This window comes from Lissotriton vulgaris, chromosome 6 (genome assembly GCF_964263255.1).
Source record: "Lissotriton vulgaris chromosome 6, aLisVul1.2, whole genome shotgun sequence".
In the NCBI taxonomy this organism is placed as follows: domain Eukaryota; kingdom Metazoa; phylum Chordata; class Amphibia; order Caudata; family Salamandridae; genus Lissotriton; species Lissotriton vulgaris.
In genome coordinates this window covers 1,891,859,873-1,891,877,373 of record NC_141694.1, presented here as the reverse complement: position 1 = coordinate 1,891,877,373, position 17,501 = coordinate 1,891,859,873, and the positions used below count along the sequence as shown (strand labels likewise).

The 17,501-nt window shown below is 43.6% G+C and overlaps 1 protein-coding gene across 1 annotated transcript; it reads left to right on the top strand.

The window, feature by feature from the left end:
* The first annotated feature begins 6,857 nt into the window (after nucleotides 1-6,857).
* On the top strand, nucleotides 6,858-13,392 carry LOC147709794 (uncharacterized). Its single transcript, XM_086928233.1, has 2 exons — nucleotides 6,858-10,311; nucleotides 13,043-13,392. Exon 1 carries the CDS (start codon nucleotides 7,258-7,260, stop codon nucleotides 8,809-8,811), a length of 1,554 nt encoding a protein of 517 aa, XP_086784359.1. The 5' UTR covers nucleotides 6,858-7,257; the 3' UTR covers nucleotides 8,812-10,311; nucleotides 13,043-13,392.
* The last annotated feature ends 4,109 nt before the right edge of the window (nucleotides 13,393-17,501 follow it).

Here is a 17,501-nt window from a genome sequence, read left to right as displayed (position 1 = left end):
GGTGTAAGAGATGTGGACACGAGAGGTGTGGGTGTAAGATGGGGACACGAGAGAGGTGTGGGTGCAAGAGGTGGGAACACAAGAGAGGTGTGGGTTTAAGAGATGGGGACACACGAGAGGTGTGTGTGTGTAAGATGAGGACACGAGAGGTGTGGGTGGAAGAGATGTGGACACAAGAGAGGTGTGAGTTTAAAAGATGGGGACATGAGAGGTGTGGGTTTAAGAGATGGGGACACAAGAGAGGTGTGTGTGTGTAAGAGATGGAGGCACAAGAAGTGTGTGGGTGTAACATGAGGACACAAGAGAGGTGTGGGTTTATGAGATGGGGACACAAGAGAGGTGTGGGTGTAAGATGAGGACATGAGAGAGGTGTGGGTGTAAACGATGAGGACACAAGAGAGACACTATACAGAAGTTATGGTTTCTCTGAGTGCCCCTTGTCCTCTGCTGTGACTCATCACTGACATACCTGGGGGCACAGCATATAGAACACATATATTATACACTGTATTTAAAAAGAAGCTCTCTGTTGTGAAGTCAGGGCTACAAGGAGCCCAATTATCACACTTAATTAATTCAAATTCTCAATAGAAAAATACAATAGGTGGCATCTTAGCAAAATATATTACATGGCACCTCACCCATAGTGTCACTAAATAAAAGCACAGCTCAGACTCTTAATGTGATATCATCCCTGAAATGACAAAAGAATGGCTGTAATTTGCTGTTCGAGTGACTCAGAATTTTGCATATAGCAGTTGTCAGAGCAACTCTAATCAATTTATTGATCAGGACCGCTTAACTCATCCATTGCTAATAATGCTTGTTTTTCAATGGCTTGATTAATCTCATTCCTGATGACATTTAAAGTCACTCAGTTCATGATAATGTGGGAGTGGTATTGGTGGTGGTATTGGTGGGGGTGGTAGTGATGGTATTGGCAGTGGTTTTGGTTATGGTGGTATGGAGGTATTGGTGGCGGTATTGGTGGTGGTATTGGTAAAGGTGTTGGTATTGGTGGTGGCATTGGTATTGGAGGTTGTACTGGTATTGGTGGCGGTATTGGCGGTGGTGGTATTGGTATTGGTGGTGGTGGTGGTGGTATTGGCGGTGGTATTGGTTGTGGTGATAATGATGGTTGTGGTATTGGTGGTGGTATTAGTGATGGTGGTGGTATTTGTAGTGGTATTGGTGGATGTTGTGGTATTGTGGAGGAGTTGGTATTGGTCATAGTAGTGGTGTTTTTACTAGTAGTGGTATTGGTGGCAGTGGTGGTATTGGTGGTGGCGATATTGTTGGTGGTGGTATTGGGATTGTTGGCATTGGTGGTGGTATTGCTGGTGGTGGTATTGGTGGGGGTAGTTGTGGTATTGGTGGTCCTGGTGGTGGTAGTGGTATTGGTGGTGTTGATATTGGTGGTATTGGTATTGGTGGTGGTATTGGTGGTGTGGCATTGGTTCTGGTGGTGGTGGTTTTGGCTGTGGTATTGGTGTTGGTATTGGTGGTGGTGGTAATGGTATTGGTGGTTGTGATATTGGTTGTGGTGGTATTGGTTATGGTGGTATTGGTTGTGGTATTTGTGGTGGCGGTATTGGTGGCATTAGAGGTATTAGTGGTATTGGTAAAGGTGGCGGTACTGGTATTGGAGGTGGCACTGGTATTGTTGGGGGTATTGGTGGTGAGGGTAGGGTCGGTGGTGGTATTGGTGGTTGTGGTATTGGTATTAGCCATGGTATTGGTGGTGGTGGTGGTAATGGTAGTGGTAGTAGTGGTGGTTCTGGTGTTATTGGTGGTGGTATTAGTGGTGGTGGTGGTGCTGGTATTACTGGTGGATGTGGTAGTATTGGTGGTGGTATTGGTTGTGGTGGTATTGGCATTGTTGGTATTGGTGGTGGTGGTAGTTGTGGTATTGGTAGTGTTGGTGGTGGTATTGGTGGTGCTAGTATTGGTGGTATTGGTACTGGTGGTGGTGGTATTAGTGGTGGTGGTGGTGGAATTGGTGGTGGTGATATTGATGGTGGTATTGGTAGTGTTGATATTGGCGGTGGCATTGGTGGTGCTATTTGTATTGTTGGTGGTGGTATTTGATTGGTGGTGGCAGTATTGTTGGTGATGGTGGTATTCGTGGTTGTGGTATTGGTGGTGGTGGTGACGTTGGTTGTATTGGTTATGGTATTGGTGGTGGTATTGGTATTAGCAGTGGTATTGGTAGTATTTCATTGGTGGTTGTGGTACTGGTGGTGGCAGTGTGATTGTTGTTAATAAAACAGGATTTTTAAAACAACTCCTCAGGTGACTTTTTTGCAGATGACATGTAACACAGATGTGCTGTGCTTCAGCCCATTCGCACACGGTTATGTGCTACCTGGAATTCACATGACTTAATTAGCTAATTGTTTCTGAATCTATTTTACTTGGGGGGTTAAAACAGACACAAGATAATTCTGGGTTAAAGTGATTGAAAGCGGGCGCCATGTTACGGAGGCAAAAATGCCGCTTAAAAAACACAAGCGGTTTCAGCATAAACAGCGCATGTCCGGCCTGCAGTAAGAGAAACTCAATAAAGTAAATAGCGCTGACAGACTAAATAACAGGTCCCATGTAACAACTGAAGTAAAGGGGCCAGTCACCATGGGATGTTACAAATGAAGACAAGGCCGTACTAAGGAGGGACTAACCAGCCTATTAACGAATCCGAAGGCAGCATTTACGAAATGACACAAGCCAATGAAAAAATGGGCGGAGTGTGGGCGTGACTTCTCTCCCATAATCTACTACTGCATTCTTGCAGAGCTAGAAGCGCATGTGCGCTGCCACTAGTCTTGACTTAAAAATGTTCTGGCTGCCATTATATGAATCAGTCACTCCCTCCCTACGTCCTGGAAACAAACTAAGAAATGGCATACTAACAGAGGGGGTAAGTAAACCCGGACCCTCCACCCCCTACAAGGCCATGTTGGGGTTCCCAAAGGGTTACCCTCAAAAGAACAAACTTTTTATAAGTTATATTTTGTTGTAGAATTTGCAGACCCCACTGTAGAATACACAAATTGGAAAAAAGGTATCCTCTGTAAACGTATTCTAAGCCTGGGAAAGGGGGGAAAGTTGAGACAAAAAGATGCAAACATTCCAACTTCACCTGTGTTCCTTCAATACTGGCTCACGGTGTCCAATGTCTCGACCAACAGCTACTTCAAATACAGCAAAAACATTGCTACAGATCACCCCAGCAACAAAGGCTAATGATATGCACAGTGGTCGTTCCCATGCAAAAATCAGCAACAACACCACTCCACAACATTCTCAATGACCAGCCAGATCAATGATAAAATCACAAAACATGCAATAAGGTGCTTTAGCAGCAGGATTTTAACACCTGCTCTGACTTGGTGTAAAGTCGGACAACAACCAGCACCAGGCAAGGGAGCACAGCCCATAGCCACACACGAAGAACAACAGATGCCCCAGAGCAACTGAACATGCAGACCTGAGCCCTAATAGGGCAACAACACCCAACGCCACCACCCCAGGACCCCACCCCCCACCCCCCCTTTGGACAAAGATATTGCACATCAACTCCACAAAATCATGAACCAAACAAATCGCCTGAAGTCTCACAATCACAACACCTACCATGCATGTGCGGTCAGAAAAAATGGAAATCATACATTCATATCATATTATTCAAATAAAACATTTATTACAGATTAAACCAAAAACAACAATTCTGAAGGGGCATTGCGGGTCTTCTCAGGAAATTCTGTAAGTCACAGCCTGCAAGACAGAAATCCATATAAGAAGGTGTGTCATGCGCTCATCAAAGTACAGAGAGAGAGAGGGGGGCGAGAGGGAGAGAGAAAGAGAAAGAAAGGGAGAGAGAAAGAGATGAAGAGAGGGAGAGAGAGGGAGAGAAAGAGATGGAGAAAGAGAGAGATGGAGAGAGAAAGAGAGGGAGAGATGATGAAATGAGATGATCAAATAGGCAGATGCTGAACTGGAGCATTTATTTTTGTTTCTTTTATTTTCATTTTCTTTTTGTTTGCTTTTGCTTGGTGTGTAGCTTTCTTGTCTCATTAGAAACTTGCTGTTTGTACTATTTCTATTGTGGGCCTTTTCCATGGTACCCCCGACCAGTTTATCATGATTGCTATAAGATGTTTGTCAAGCTCTACCAAAGGCCTAGTTCATGGGAGTGTTGTACCAGAAGTTCAGGCCTGGACTAAGATTTAGCTCCCGGAGTATACCATGGCAATGTCTGTTTTTTAGGCGATAGTAGCATTTCACAGGGAACCATGTTGACAGGTTATATGCAGACCTAAATATTTGAATGTTGTAGTGGCTACTCCAGTGCTTCCCAAACATTTTAGAACCATAACCAAATGTTTAGAATGACAAACTTCAGCAACCTAGTTTTAATAGACATCAGGAGCTGGGTGATTTTTTTAATGTGTCTAAAGCATGGTGTGGTAGTACACTGTCATACTGAAAAAAGTATATTTCACACAAAAGATAATGTGTGGAAATTAGGTTTCAGTGAATATTTATCAATCAATCAATCAGGGTTTTGTAGAGTACACTACTCACCAGTTAGGGTCTCAAAGCAGGGGGAGGGGGATAACCAGCTCAGTTGGGGTCATACGAATAGCCAGGTCTTGAGGTCCTTTCTGAATGGGTGCAGTGTCGGGCTCTTTCGGAGGTGAATGGTGAGTTCATTCCAGGTCTTGACTGCGAGATATTAGAAGGATCTTCCACCATCTCTGGTTCTGTAGAAACAAGGGACTGTGGCTAGGGCAAGGTCAGCTTAGCAGGGGTTTTCTTGGGGGCGGGTTAGGAGATTCGGTCATTGAGGTATTAGGGTCCGATGTTGTAGAGGGCTTTGTAGGCATGTGTGAGCAGCTTGAAGGCTATTCTTCTTTCAATGGGTAGCCAGTGAAGGTCGCAGAGGTGTTGAGTATTTGGTGATGTGGTTGTGTCATAGAATATCGAGGATAAGTCTGGCTGCGGCTTTCTGGGCTTTCTAGAGTTTGCCGAGGACTTTTTTGTAGATTCCGGCATACAGGGTGTTGCCGTAGTCCTGGCTGCTGGTGATGATTGTGTAGGTGATGGTTTTCCTGGAGTTGGGGTTTTTACTTGAATGTCTTGCAAAGTATGAGGAGGGGGTTGAAACATGCGGAGGATAAGCCTTGATCTGGTGTTTCATGGTGAGTGAAGAGTAGAGTATGATGTCGAACTTGCATGCATGGACCTTTGGGGTGGGCGGGTGGTTTGGTTTCCGAGGATGGGGGGCCACCAGGTGTTGTACTATGCGGAGGGGGTAAAACCAAGGGTGAAGATTTCTGTCTTCTCTGAGTTGAGTTTCAGGCCACTGTTGCTCATCCAGGTCAAAATGGCTTTCATCCCTTCTTGGAAATTGTGCCTGGTGTCCGGTTCCTTGATGAGGGAGAGTATTAGTTGGGTGTCATCGGTGTATGACACGATGTTGAGCCCGTGGTTACTGACAATGGATGCGAGGGAGGGGCCACGTTGAAGAGGGTGGGGCTGAGGGAGGATCCCTGGGAAACTCCGCATCTGATCTCTGTCGATTCTGAGAGGAAGGGCTGGAGTTTTATTCTTTGTGTTCTGCATTATTTCTAATTTATGTCTCACCAATTAGTGTCTTAAATTGTTTTGATACCATTAAAATGTTTGTTTCTATCACACTTCAGAATTACACAAACATGTGCTTCATATTTCCTTTGCTAACTGCTCAATGTATGCAATTCATATATAGGTATTTACATTTTGTTGTGCGTTACAAAGAATGACATCCTTCCATTCTTCTCCTACCGCAGCAAGATTGTCACATAATTCACTTTACTTTTCCTTCTCTGACTGCAAAGTGAGAAGTGTTTGTAAACGCCAATCTTCAGGTTAAAGCAAGCATTTCCAATGCAATAGGTCTTGCATTTGCGAGAGTTTGAGCTTTGGCAATGTAAATGGCAGTGCCTTTTATTTATGTGTTCTGAAAACCTGTAAGCGGTGCGCAAACACGCACTTTGTACTTCGAGTCCTTGTTTACGAAAAGCAAAGCTAGCATTAACTGCGCCTCTTTTGCTGCCAGCCTTGCTTCTCATAAGCAAGTACTAAAAAGTTCAAAGTGTATGTTTATGCACTGCTTGCAGGTTTTTCAGAACACATTAATAAAAGGTATTATCATTTACAAAGCCAAGAGCTCAAACTCTCGCAAATGCAAGACTTATTGCATTGCGAATGCTTGTTTATTTCTGATGTTGTGCAGCTGTGCAAAAGCATATACATCTAAATGGTGAGACTTATTGACTTTGCCAATGTGTGTTTAAAATGGTTGTAGATCTGGTCAGAGTCTCGGATCTCTAGAGTAACACTACGTAGAAGATGCTCAGATTACCTGTTCGGGTCCTAGTCCAGGTTTTCCGATAATGTAAAAGATTGCCTTGCAGAAGTTGCTTAGGTTTCCTGACATTATTGTGGTGCTCTGTGTTGCATGGTCCATTTGCCGGAAAAGGCTCTATCTTGTATTATTTGAAAGTATTTGTGAGAATAGGAAGCATTCCCTGCGCAAGAAGGGAAACCTCTTGTTGCTATGAATTTAACATTGTAGTGTTTCCTCAGCGAGAGTCTTGTGTTGGTTACTCCTTGTGGTCAAACTACTCAATAGAAGGGGAAAGGATGGTGTGCTTTTACTCTGCCTACTGCATCTTTATATTGAAAGTGTAATCTACAATTTCTGAACACACTTGTGTATATTAACAATGGCATGCCCCATTGAATTCCAATCGATTTTTGTGATGGACTCTGCATATCAGCATATTTAGTGTTTCTTTTTCTTATTCTAACAGGTGAACTAAATGCATTAATAAACAAAAAAGGTAAAGGCATTACACCTTTAGGAAGGGATGTAAAAACAGTGTACCTCAAAATCTCTTCCCTTGAATGCTAATGCCTTACCAAAGTCTTTCTACAGCAGAAAACCAACTCTGCCCAATGAGGTCTGTACTTGGCTCTTAGACATCAGATGATATACATTGAAGACATAAAACACTGATATAATAAAGCAAGTCCAATGAGGTGCTCTGATGAATGAAAAGCTAACCTGGTATAAGAAAGAACACACAGAAGAGAAATTGTATGAATATCTAGAATGTGGCAACACATTTATTAGACGGAGAAAGAGATCAGAAGCTTCATACTGTAGAAAAACCATATTGATGGACTGACTGTGGAAACATTTTCTTTGCAATGAAAGACCTGATGCTGCATCAGACTATCCACATAGAGAAGAAACCATATCAATGTACAGAATGCAATAAAGTGTTTCAAAAGAAGAACAATCTAAGGCAGCATCAACTAATCCACTCTGGTGAGAAACGGTATGAATGTACAAAATGTGACAAGGCATTTATTACTAATGGACATCTAAAACAACATCTGAAAGTCCACACTGGGGAGAAACTGTATAAATGCAATGAATGTGACCAAGCATTCAAAACAAATAGACAGCTTAAACGACATCAGAAAATCCACACTGGGGAGAAACCATATCAATGTACAGCATGCGACAAGGCATTTATAACAAATGGAGAGCTGAAGCAACATCAAAAAGTCCACACTGTAGAGAAACCATATAAATGTACTGAATGTGATAATGTGTTCAAAAGGAAAAATAACCTAAAGCTACATAGGAAAGTCCACACTGGTGAGGACCTGTATGAATGTTTAGAATGTAATAAAATGTTCGTGAGCAAGACAAACCTAAAGCAGCATCAACAAATCCACGTTGAGGTGAAACCGTATAAATGCACTGAATGTGACAAGGGATTTCATGTACAACAAACATTAATGCACCATCTGAAAGTTCACACAGGAGAGAGACCATATCAATGTACAGAGTGTGACAAAGCATTCATAATAAATGGAGAGCTGAAGCGACATCAAATAGCTCACAGTGGAGAGGGACCATATCAATGTACAGAATGTAATAAAGTGTTCCAAAGGAAAAAATATCTAAAACTGCATAAAAAAATCCACGCTGGTGAGAAACCCTATAAATGCACTGAATGCGAAAAGGCCTTTATAACCAATGGACAACTAACGCAACATCTGAAAGTCCACACAGGAGAGAAACCATATAATTGTGCTGAATGTGACAAGGCATTTATAACAAATGCAAAGCTGAAGCAACATCACAGAGTCCACACTGGAGAGAGACCATTCAACTGCACTGATTGCAAAAAGGCATTTATTAGAAAGTCACATCTAACAGAACATCAGAAAGTCCACATAGGAGAGAAACCCTATGTGTGTACAGAATGTGAGAAGGCATTTATTAGAAAGGCACATCTAATACGACATCAGAAATTCCACACTGGGGAAAAACCATATGAATGCACTGAATGCGATAAGGCATTTATTACCCATGGAAACTTAATAAAACATCAGAAAACGCACACCGGGGAGAAACCGTATAAATGCACTGAATGTGACAAAGCATTTATTGAAAGGCAAACATTTATACACCACCTGAAAATTCACACAGGAGAGAAACCGTTTGAATGTTCTGAATGTTACAAGGCATTTATTACAAAGCCAAGGTTAATTGTACATCAGAGAGTCCACACAGGGGAAAAGCCATACGAATGTACAGAATGCAACATGGCATTTATGACAATGCAAAGGTTAATAGTACATCGGATAGTCCACACTGGTGAAAAACCATATAAATGTACAGAATGTGACAAAGCATTTATTGGAAAGCAAAATTTCATGCACCATCTGAAAGTTCACACTGGGTAGAGACCATTCAACTGCACTGAATGTAAGAAGGCATTTATTAGACGATCACAGTTAATGCAACATCAGAGGGTCCATACCAGGGAAAAACCCTATGTACAGAATCTGACAAGACTTTTATTATCAATGGAAATCTAACACATCAGAAAGTCCACAGTAGGGAGAGACCATATGAATGCAGTGAATGTGACAGTGTTTTTTGAAAAGCAAAAATGAACACACCGTCTGAAAGGTCACATAGGAGAGAGGCCATTTAAATGTAAATTGATACTTGTATAGCGCACTACTCACCCGCAAGGGTCCCAAGGCGCTTGTAAGAATACCGCTGTGGAACCCATCCTGGCTTTCCCTGTGAGGCGTCAACTCCTGGGCACCCCCAAGGTGGAGGCTAGGCATCCTTTAGCGTTGTGGGGGCCATTGTGGAGATTAAGCAAGCTATTGCCCAGAGTTGCAGAGTGGGACTCCATGATTGGGATAGGCACCGAGGCGAGAATTATCAGGTCCGTGGAATTTTTGAGCCCAAGACCCGCCGAGGCGGGGAATTGAAACCTGGTCCCGGGCTAGACCTCTGCATCAGGGTCTGCCGCTCTAATCATTGAGCCACACTTCTCCATCAGTGTGCTGAATTTGACAAGGCAATTATTGTAAAGCACAGTTTAATGCAACATCAGAAAGTTTACAAAGGAGAGAAACCATATCAATGTACAGAATGTAATAAAGTGTTCCAATGGAAGACCAACCTAAAGTAGCATCAAAAAGAAAGATCTAACACACCATCAAAAAATCCACCCTGGGGAGAAGCTGAATAAATGTACTGATTGTGACTGTCAATTTATTGTCAGGTCCAGCTGATACAATAACCGTAAGTCAACACAGGGGAGAGAATGACGGTGAAGAATGCATATCACTGCACTCAATTGAGTGCTCCGCCCATCACCACCCCCTTTTGTACTGCTCAATATGACAAGGCATCCTTTACAAAGGCAAAGCTAATAAAGCATCTGAAAGTCATTGCCAGTGGGACATTTGTCCTCCACACCGGAGTGACTCCATAGCAGGCCTTGAAAAATCCATTTGCCCACACACTATGGTCAGTCAGATTTGATCAGGCCAGCCTATTTTTCAGACCTACAGGTCTGTTCTGGTAAGTGAGCTTAAGCTGGAGAGGAACAGGTGTTCTGTTCATTCAGAAAGTGAATAAGCAATAAAGATGCCTTTAAACAAATTTTATCTTGATACATTTGCTGTCTGTTCAAGGTCAGAGGTCAAATGTCAGTTAGTCTTTTTACTGATAGCTGCTTATCTTGGGAAATGGTGTTTGCTTTACTTTCTCTTACTACAGTTTGAGGTTTTTTTCAAGTGCACTGTCGAACATTCATTGTGAAATAAAAGACTGTAGAAAGTCACTTCTTTTCTAACCACGTTTAAATAGCTTTCTAATAAATAGTACAAATATTCAAAATATGTCAGGAATTAGGAAATCTCATGTTTTAAAATTCAGAAGTCAGACCCTCCAGTTTATCGCGATTTCGCGATTCACGAAAAAATCGCGAAATCGGCAGACTACCGCGATAGCCGCGATATTGACTATTTCGGCCGCAAAAAACAGGTCTCCTGGCAGACATAAAAAATCATGCCTTTTAATTGGCTGCACGCGCATACGTCACGACGTGAACTGCGCTGTACAGCCGTAATAGCAGGAAACAGGAGAGCGCCCGTATCTGAATGACAAAGAAGGGCCATTATTAGCTGACTTTGTTTGTGCCGTCGGCGCCGTTGAGCATTTAAATCCTAAAGGAGGCAGCGCAATCTTATTCATCAAAGAAGCATCCCATGCAGCCATGTGTGTTTACGGTTTAACATAAACACGAGATGTTCATTAAACGCGCATACCGACAGCTGCCAACCCGGTTCAATTACTGTTAAGCAGGGCTTGTACTTGAGTAGTTTAGAGCTACGTGTGGGCTTCTCCTGCCTATGTTTCCAGTTGTTTTCCGATTGTTCCTATTCTCTTTTGCGATCAATCTTCATTCAGCACATAATAGCAAAAGCAAAACAAGTTAACATTTAAAGCCACGCCCATTGACATGGGCAATACATGGTCATTTTATTTTTCTAGAGGAGCATGTGAAATGCGTACATTTTACGGCACTAAAAGTTCCAGCCATCTGCCATTTCAGAGACTGCTTTTTTTATCAACATACATATTTAGGACTTCCGCACTGCTTATGTGCTTTTTGCGGGTAATGCAATGTCAGTTACTAAGTTTATTTTAGCCTGCACGCTTAGGCAAAATAAACGGAGCTGGCTAATTTGTGGTGGTGTCTAGTGTACATCTGATTCAATCAAACCAACTTCAGACGCCGCACACTAAGCCAGTATGTGTGTACCCACACGGGCAGCTTAAAACCACCACAAATGTGTATGCTCTGTTTAGCAAATCACAATTCTGGAGAGAGTTACAGTGCCCAGCTGCACTTGCTAAAAGATGATGACTATAAAAACATTACCAGGCAAGAGACTGTGGTTACTTCGAAAATGCATGCACCTCCGTCAAACACAAAATAGATGGGGGCAGATTTATGAGTTCTGGCGCGTCTCTGCAAATCAGCAGGGATGCGCCAGAACTGATGCGTCACGCAATTCCCTCCTTGCGGCACCACAGATGCGCCGCATTTACAATGCGGCGCAACATGGTGCAAGGAAGGGCAGATGCGTGACGCATCTTGTGGTGTACGGGCGGCGCATTGCGGGAGTAGCGCCGCAAGTGCGACGCAACTCCTGCAATGTACAGAGGCCAACCATACATAACATGGTGCGTCACTCCTTACGCCTGCGCCTGCTTCAAGCAGGTGTAAGGATTTGACGCAGCAGCGTCGTAAAACTGACTCAGTGAAATCTTGTAGATTTCACTGCATCAGTTTTACGGTGCTTTCCTACGAGGGAACGCCCACCCTGCGACAGAACGCCCACATGAAACCTGACGCAGGTTCCATGTGGGGCAGGGCTTTACAACATGACGCATCTGCCTAGATGCGTCACGTTGTAAATAGGTCGTAGGGATGAGCCATGTTTACGGACCGTTGCGTAACGCAACGGCGGCGTAAACGTGGCGCAAGTCCGACATAAATCTGGCCCATGGTATTTTTCCTGCAGTACAGGTGAGGGTCTGAGCAATAATCAGTTAATGGGGCGGGATATGCGGGTAGTAGTTTGAGGCAAAAAGGTCTTTTAGCGCAGGTGTAAATCTTCACGTGTTTGCGAATGAAGAGGGAGTGCATTTCACGTGGCCCAATACAACCAATGCTTCTAAATGCAGAATTGGAGTAACTTTGTTGACACACTGAGGCACCCAAGTTCTGCTGGACAGTTATGTCGCCATTTGCACACGAGTTAGTCACAGCCTGGAGAAATATACTTTCACATCATTCTACCATCACCATTCTAAAAGTTAACAATATGCAGATGCAGACCAGTGGTAAAGAAAATGGCACTGCGCATACGAGGGCTGGCTGGAAACCGATAGCCCACTCCATGGCACTGCACATACGAAGGCAGGCTGCAGACCAACAGCACAGCCCCAGGCACTGCATAGAACAGGGCAGACAGCAGGCAAATAGCTTACTCCATGGCACTGTACATACAAGGACAGGCAGCAGACCAATAGTACAGCCCATGGCACAGCACAATTGCAGACAGGCTGCCTACAAACAGCACTGCTCATGGCGATGCACATATGAAGACAGGCTGCAGACCAGTAGCACAGATCATGGCACTGCATATGCAAGGACACGCCGAGAAGTACCTAGGAGGCACTTTTTGAACCCCAACCCACCCCCAATACCCCTCCTCCCACACCAAAAAAAAAAGCTTGGAGAGGCTGGTGCCACAGAAATATATATTGGAAGGTTAGGGGTTCGAATACAAATTCTATGGTAGACAGCATACACCGTCTGAACAATGCTGTCGGTGGCGTCACTGGAAGGTACCACAAGGCGACATTGCTAGAGCACCCTCACAGGGGATGGCACGGTGGTAGCCCAGTCCTGCCTCCCCTCACTTGTGTAATGCACTGTACAGACCCTCCAGGATTTGAGGCTGAAAATGAATGATTATGAGTAAAATGAAGTGCCGCAAAATGCCGCTAAATTTCCATATTTGTGCCGCTGAATTTCCATATTTGTGCCGCTAAATTTGCAAATCCATGCCGCTATATCCTGGGGGGTCTGAGAAGTGTGTTGCAAACAAAGATTAAAATAGGAACAAAATGAATCAGAGCACTTTACTTGGTGAAGTGCAAATGTAAAATATTTGCCAAAACTAAATTTCCAAACCTTATTGTTTGTACACTATAGTTTTATCAGTGAAACCGATTGTCAGTGAGTGTGCTACCACTTCATGCTTTAGTTATGTTTGTATTAAAAGTGACTTGTTTTTAAATATGTTTTGAGAAACATTCTGATGACAATGCTGATAATGAACAAAAAGGCAACTCGGGGGTATGCTAAATGTGGCTAAATTTGTATTGTATATGCACCAGAAATGTAATTTATGAAATCAAATAAAAAAGTTTTTTGTACATCAGGCATGCTGAACTTGTGTATTTGAAGGTGATCTCATATGTGACAATGAAGAAGATGGAGGCTCAGTGAAATAAAATATTTGCCGAGATCACATAATTTGAAAACAGTTTATGGGTCAAGAGCATTACAATTAGATCAAGTAGATTATTTAAGTCAACAGAGCTGCAGGTCTAGTAACGTTTTTATTATTTTTTAGGCCTGTGACAAAGCAATCATTGCAAAGAGACTATTAATGCAACATCTGAAAATCCACTTCGGGAAGAAACAAGCCATACATGTGACCAGGTGCTGATCTGATAGGCCATATTGGCAGAAACAACTTTTTCTTGAAAAGTTTTTTCTTCACAGTAGGAACCCAATTTGTCAACATGCATTTCAAGGAGAAACTGTATCCATCTTCAGTGTGACAAGACATTCATTACAAAGGAATAGTTAACATTTTTAAAAAAAATATATATTTATTTCATTTCTTATTCGTTCAAAATAACAGATGACAGCATACATATATGAAGCAGGGGTCAGTTGACTACATCAAACATGATAGATAGTGCTATTCTCACTGCTGAGACATGCCAAATTGAGCCTGATATCAATTCAATAAAGTAGGAAAATAGCTGCATTTTGTGACCTCCATGCACTGCATAGCGTTCACATGTCCAAGAAGGTGCACTTTTCTGTCGATTGGGATAGAAAGATACTTGACTTGCCCTCCGTTGTGTTGCCATTTTATCCATAATGCCCAAATGGTTTTTCACGTGAATATTTGTACCTGATCATGCAATTGGAAAGAAAGGATGAGGCAAAATATGATATAGTTTATATTCAAACAAACAGCCCCATTGTCTACTCGCCATGTCTGGGTCAATGTGTATGTGGTATAAGTGTTGCCTTTCCAACACAAGTGTATCAAGCTCACCATTCCGTCCTCTCCAAGAAGACCTGATAGAGTAGGCAGTTAGGTTACCCCTCCGTTGAGGCTCGTGTATCCTGCGTGCGGCCCATTTTTCCATGTTAATCCGTGGTCTATCCTGAACATGGAGAGGTATATGTCTGGGGGTCCACGTCTTGTGCATCGGCTGCTTGTGAAGAACTGTTTCCCCCCCCATCCATGTGTGCCAAATCCGTGAGTATGGTATCCCAGTACTGTGCAATAGGGTATTTGCGTAGTCCGGCTATTTCTTCTCTGTGCAGTGTGCTTTCTGCTTGTGCCCACACTAGGAACAAGTTTTTTTCCAACTGTAACGACAGGGGGTTCAGTGTGTTTCCATCTCTTGGTTATTAGTCTCTTTGCTACAATTAATCCTAAATCTATAAATCTGGATGTTATCTTGTACTTCTTTGATCTGGAGAAAAGGCCTTATATGCATACCTCCCATGTGTGTTATGGGCCTGCTAGTGCATGTTGCAAGTGCCATGGGTATTTCTTGCCAATATGTATGCAGGGAGGCGCAAAACCAGAGCATATGGAGGAGGTCTGTGTCTGTCTGTAGACAGCGTGAGCATACCTAAGTGGTAATGTGAAAATATTTGTTTAGTTTGTTCAGGGAGTGGTAAGCCCTTTGCGTTATATATATATATATATATATATATATATATATATGTCTGTATAAGGCTGAATTTAGAATTTCTCGGAATGCAAGTGGAGCTACCTACCACTGTGTTCCATTCATGGTCCGTCCACTGTTGTTCCCTGTCTGCTTCCCACTGTAATCGAAGGGCCGTCATGGGTTTTATTGTGTGAGTAAGTATCACCTCAGCCAGCCAGTGTACAGTATGTGATCTGTTGACCAATGACATGTAAGTATTGTATCAGGAGATGCATCCCTGGTTCTGAGGTGATATTGCCCCATGTTGGAGAAAGTGATCTTGTAATTGAATTTTTCAGTAAGAATTCACCTGCTGGCAGGTCATAATCCTCCGCTAGAGTCTCAAATGGTATCAGAGCCCCCTCTGCATAGAGATCGCCCAATGTACAACATTTTTCTGCATGGCAGCGCGCAACCACCCCACCAGAGGTGCCCATTCTTCCCCTAGGCGTCCCCAGAAGTGGCAGTAACGGGCATAAGCGAACGTATCTCTGGTGAGGTATGGGCTCCTCCTGGCACAACAGTGTGCTAGGGGAAGACAGGTCTGCAATGGGAATGGTGGTCGGGCAATAGGGTGAAACAGGTGATATATCTGAGATTGAGACCAAGGCGGCTGCATGGAGGCTTTATCTTTTTGGCCCAGAACTGCAAACCACCTCGTCACCCATTGTAATTACGCTGCCAGATAATACAATTCCATATTGGGGACCGCCAAGCCTCCTTTACTGGTAGGGGTGTTCGGTTTCCGTAGCGCTATGCGGGCCGGCCCATGTTAAAATAAAGATCACAGATCAATTGTTCGAGGTCGCAGAATATTCTGGCTGGACCATAGACCGGGAGGTTGGAAAAGTAGTGCAACAATTTTGGTAATATTACCATCTTTGTCAGTGCGACCCTACCCATCATGTTCAGAGGAAGCTACTTCCAGAATTCAATTTGGACTCTGATGGCAGATATAGCCCTAATCAGGTTTCCCTCCAGAATATCAGTGGGGTGCCGGAATATAGAGATGCCTAGGTATCGGAACGTAGATGGGTACCAGCGGAGAGAAGAGTTGTTCATACACACGTTTGTTTCTGTGATTTTGTCACAAAAGGAGTACAGACCCGATTTTGTCCAGTTCACCCGGAGACCCAATATCCTTTCAAAGTCCTGAAGTGTATCTGCTATGGTAGTGGGGATATCATGTAGGTCCCTTAGGTATAGTAGCAGATCATCAGCATACAAAGAAACAGTATGTAGGACGTCTCCCAGACGAACCCCAGTCCGCATTTTCCATGCTGAGTCACACCACTAGCGGTTCCATACCGAGTGAGAAAAGGAGTGGGGACATGTGGACATCCTGCCTGGTACCTCTATTCACCCAAATGGTATTTGATATCAGTCAACCCGTCCGAACTCTAACAGAGGGCCACATATAAAATAGTTGAACCATATGTAGAAATGTATCTCCTGACCCGTACCCCCGCAACACTTCGAAGATCTAGGGCCAATGTAAGGAGTCAAAGACTTTCTCCAGGTCCAAGACCAAGCAAACGGAGCGGGCCAAATGTCTGCCTCACAATGCTGCACCCTGAAAAGCCTTCGTATATTAAGCATTGTACCTCTAATGGGGAAAAACCCATTCTGGTCCACACGCACTAGGATCCCTTCCAGTGGAGCCAAGTGCACTGCTATAATGGATGCTAGGACCTTGTAGTCTGTGTTAAGTAGCACCAATAGTCTGTATGAGCCGAGCACTTCCGGGTCCCTACGGGTTTAGGGAGAGAGATTAGTAGTGCTTCATTTTGTGTGTCAGAGTGGGTAAAGTCCTCTATTGAGGCTTCATAGACCTTCTTGAGTTGGGGCGCTAGTAACTCTAAATAGGTCTTGTAAAATTCCGCTGATAAACCGTCCGGGCCTGGAGTTTTGCAGTTTGCCAATGAGCATATGCTCGCCCTAATGTCATCCAATAAAATGGGGTCATCCAGGTCGAGTATTTTTTTCAGGCGTGATCTGTGGCAGGGCAATGTCTTCTAGGTACCTGCGTATATCATCCACTGTGGCTAAAGTATGGGACTTGTATAATGTGGTATAGTGAGCTGTGAATTCACGGTGTATGTCTTGTGAGTGTACTGTAGCACCCTGCATAGAACAGAGGGAAGTGATGGGTGAGGTGTCATCGTCATGACGGATCAACCAAGCTAAGTACCTGCCAGCCTTGTGGCCTGAATGATGTGTACACACTGAATGTGCTGCATAGTTCAGGCAACAGCGTCTTTCGTTTAATCAGGCATGCTCCTCTCTGTTGTGAATTAACCTCCTGTTTGAGGTCTCGACCGCCTCTCTTGCATGGAACAATTTCTTTTCTAAATCAGTGAGGTCTGTCGCCAGCTGTATGCGCCTGCCGGCCTGGGTGCCCAGGCAGTGCCCTCGGGTGACTACCTTAAAGGCATCCCATCCTTTCAATGGAGATGAGGCAGTGTCTGTATTGTCCTCAAAGTATTGTGCTATGGCTGTTTCCAATGACTATAATACACACTAC

Coding starts and splice junctions, on each gene's coding strand:
- LOC147709794 (XM_086928233.1), top strand. CDS start 7,258: ATGAAAGACCTGATGCTGCATCAGACTATCCACATAGAGAAGAAACCA.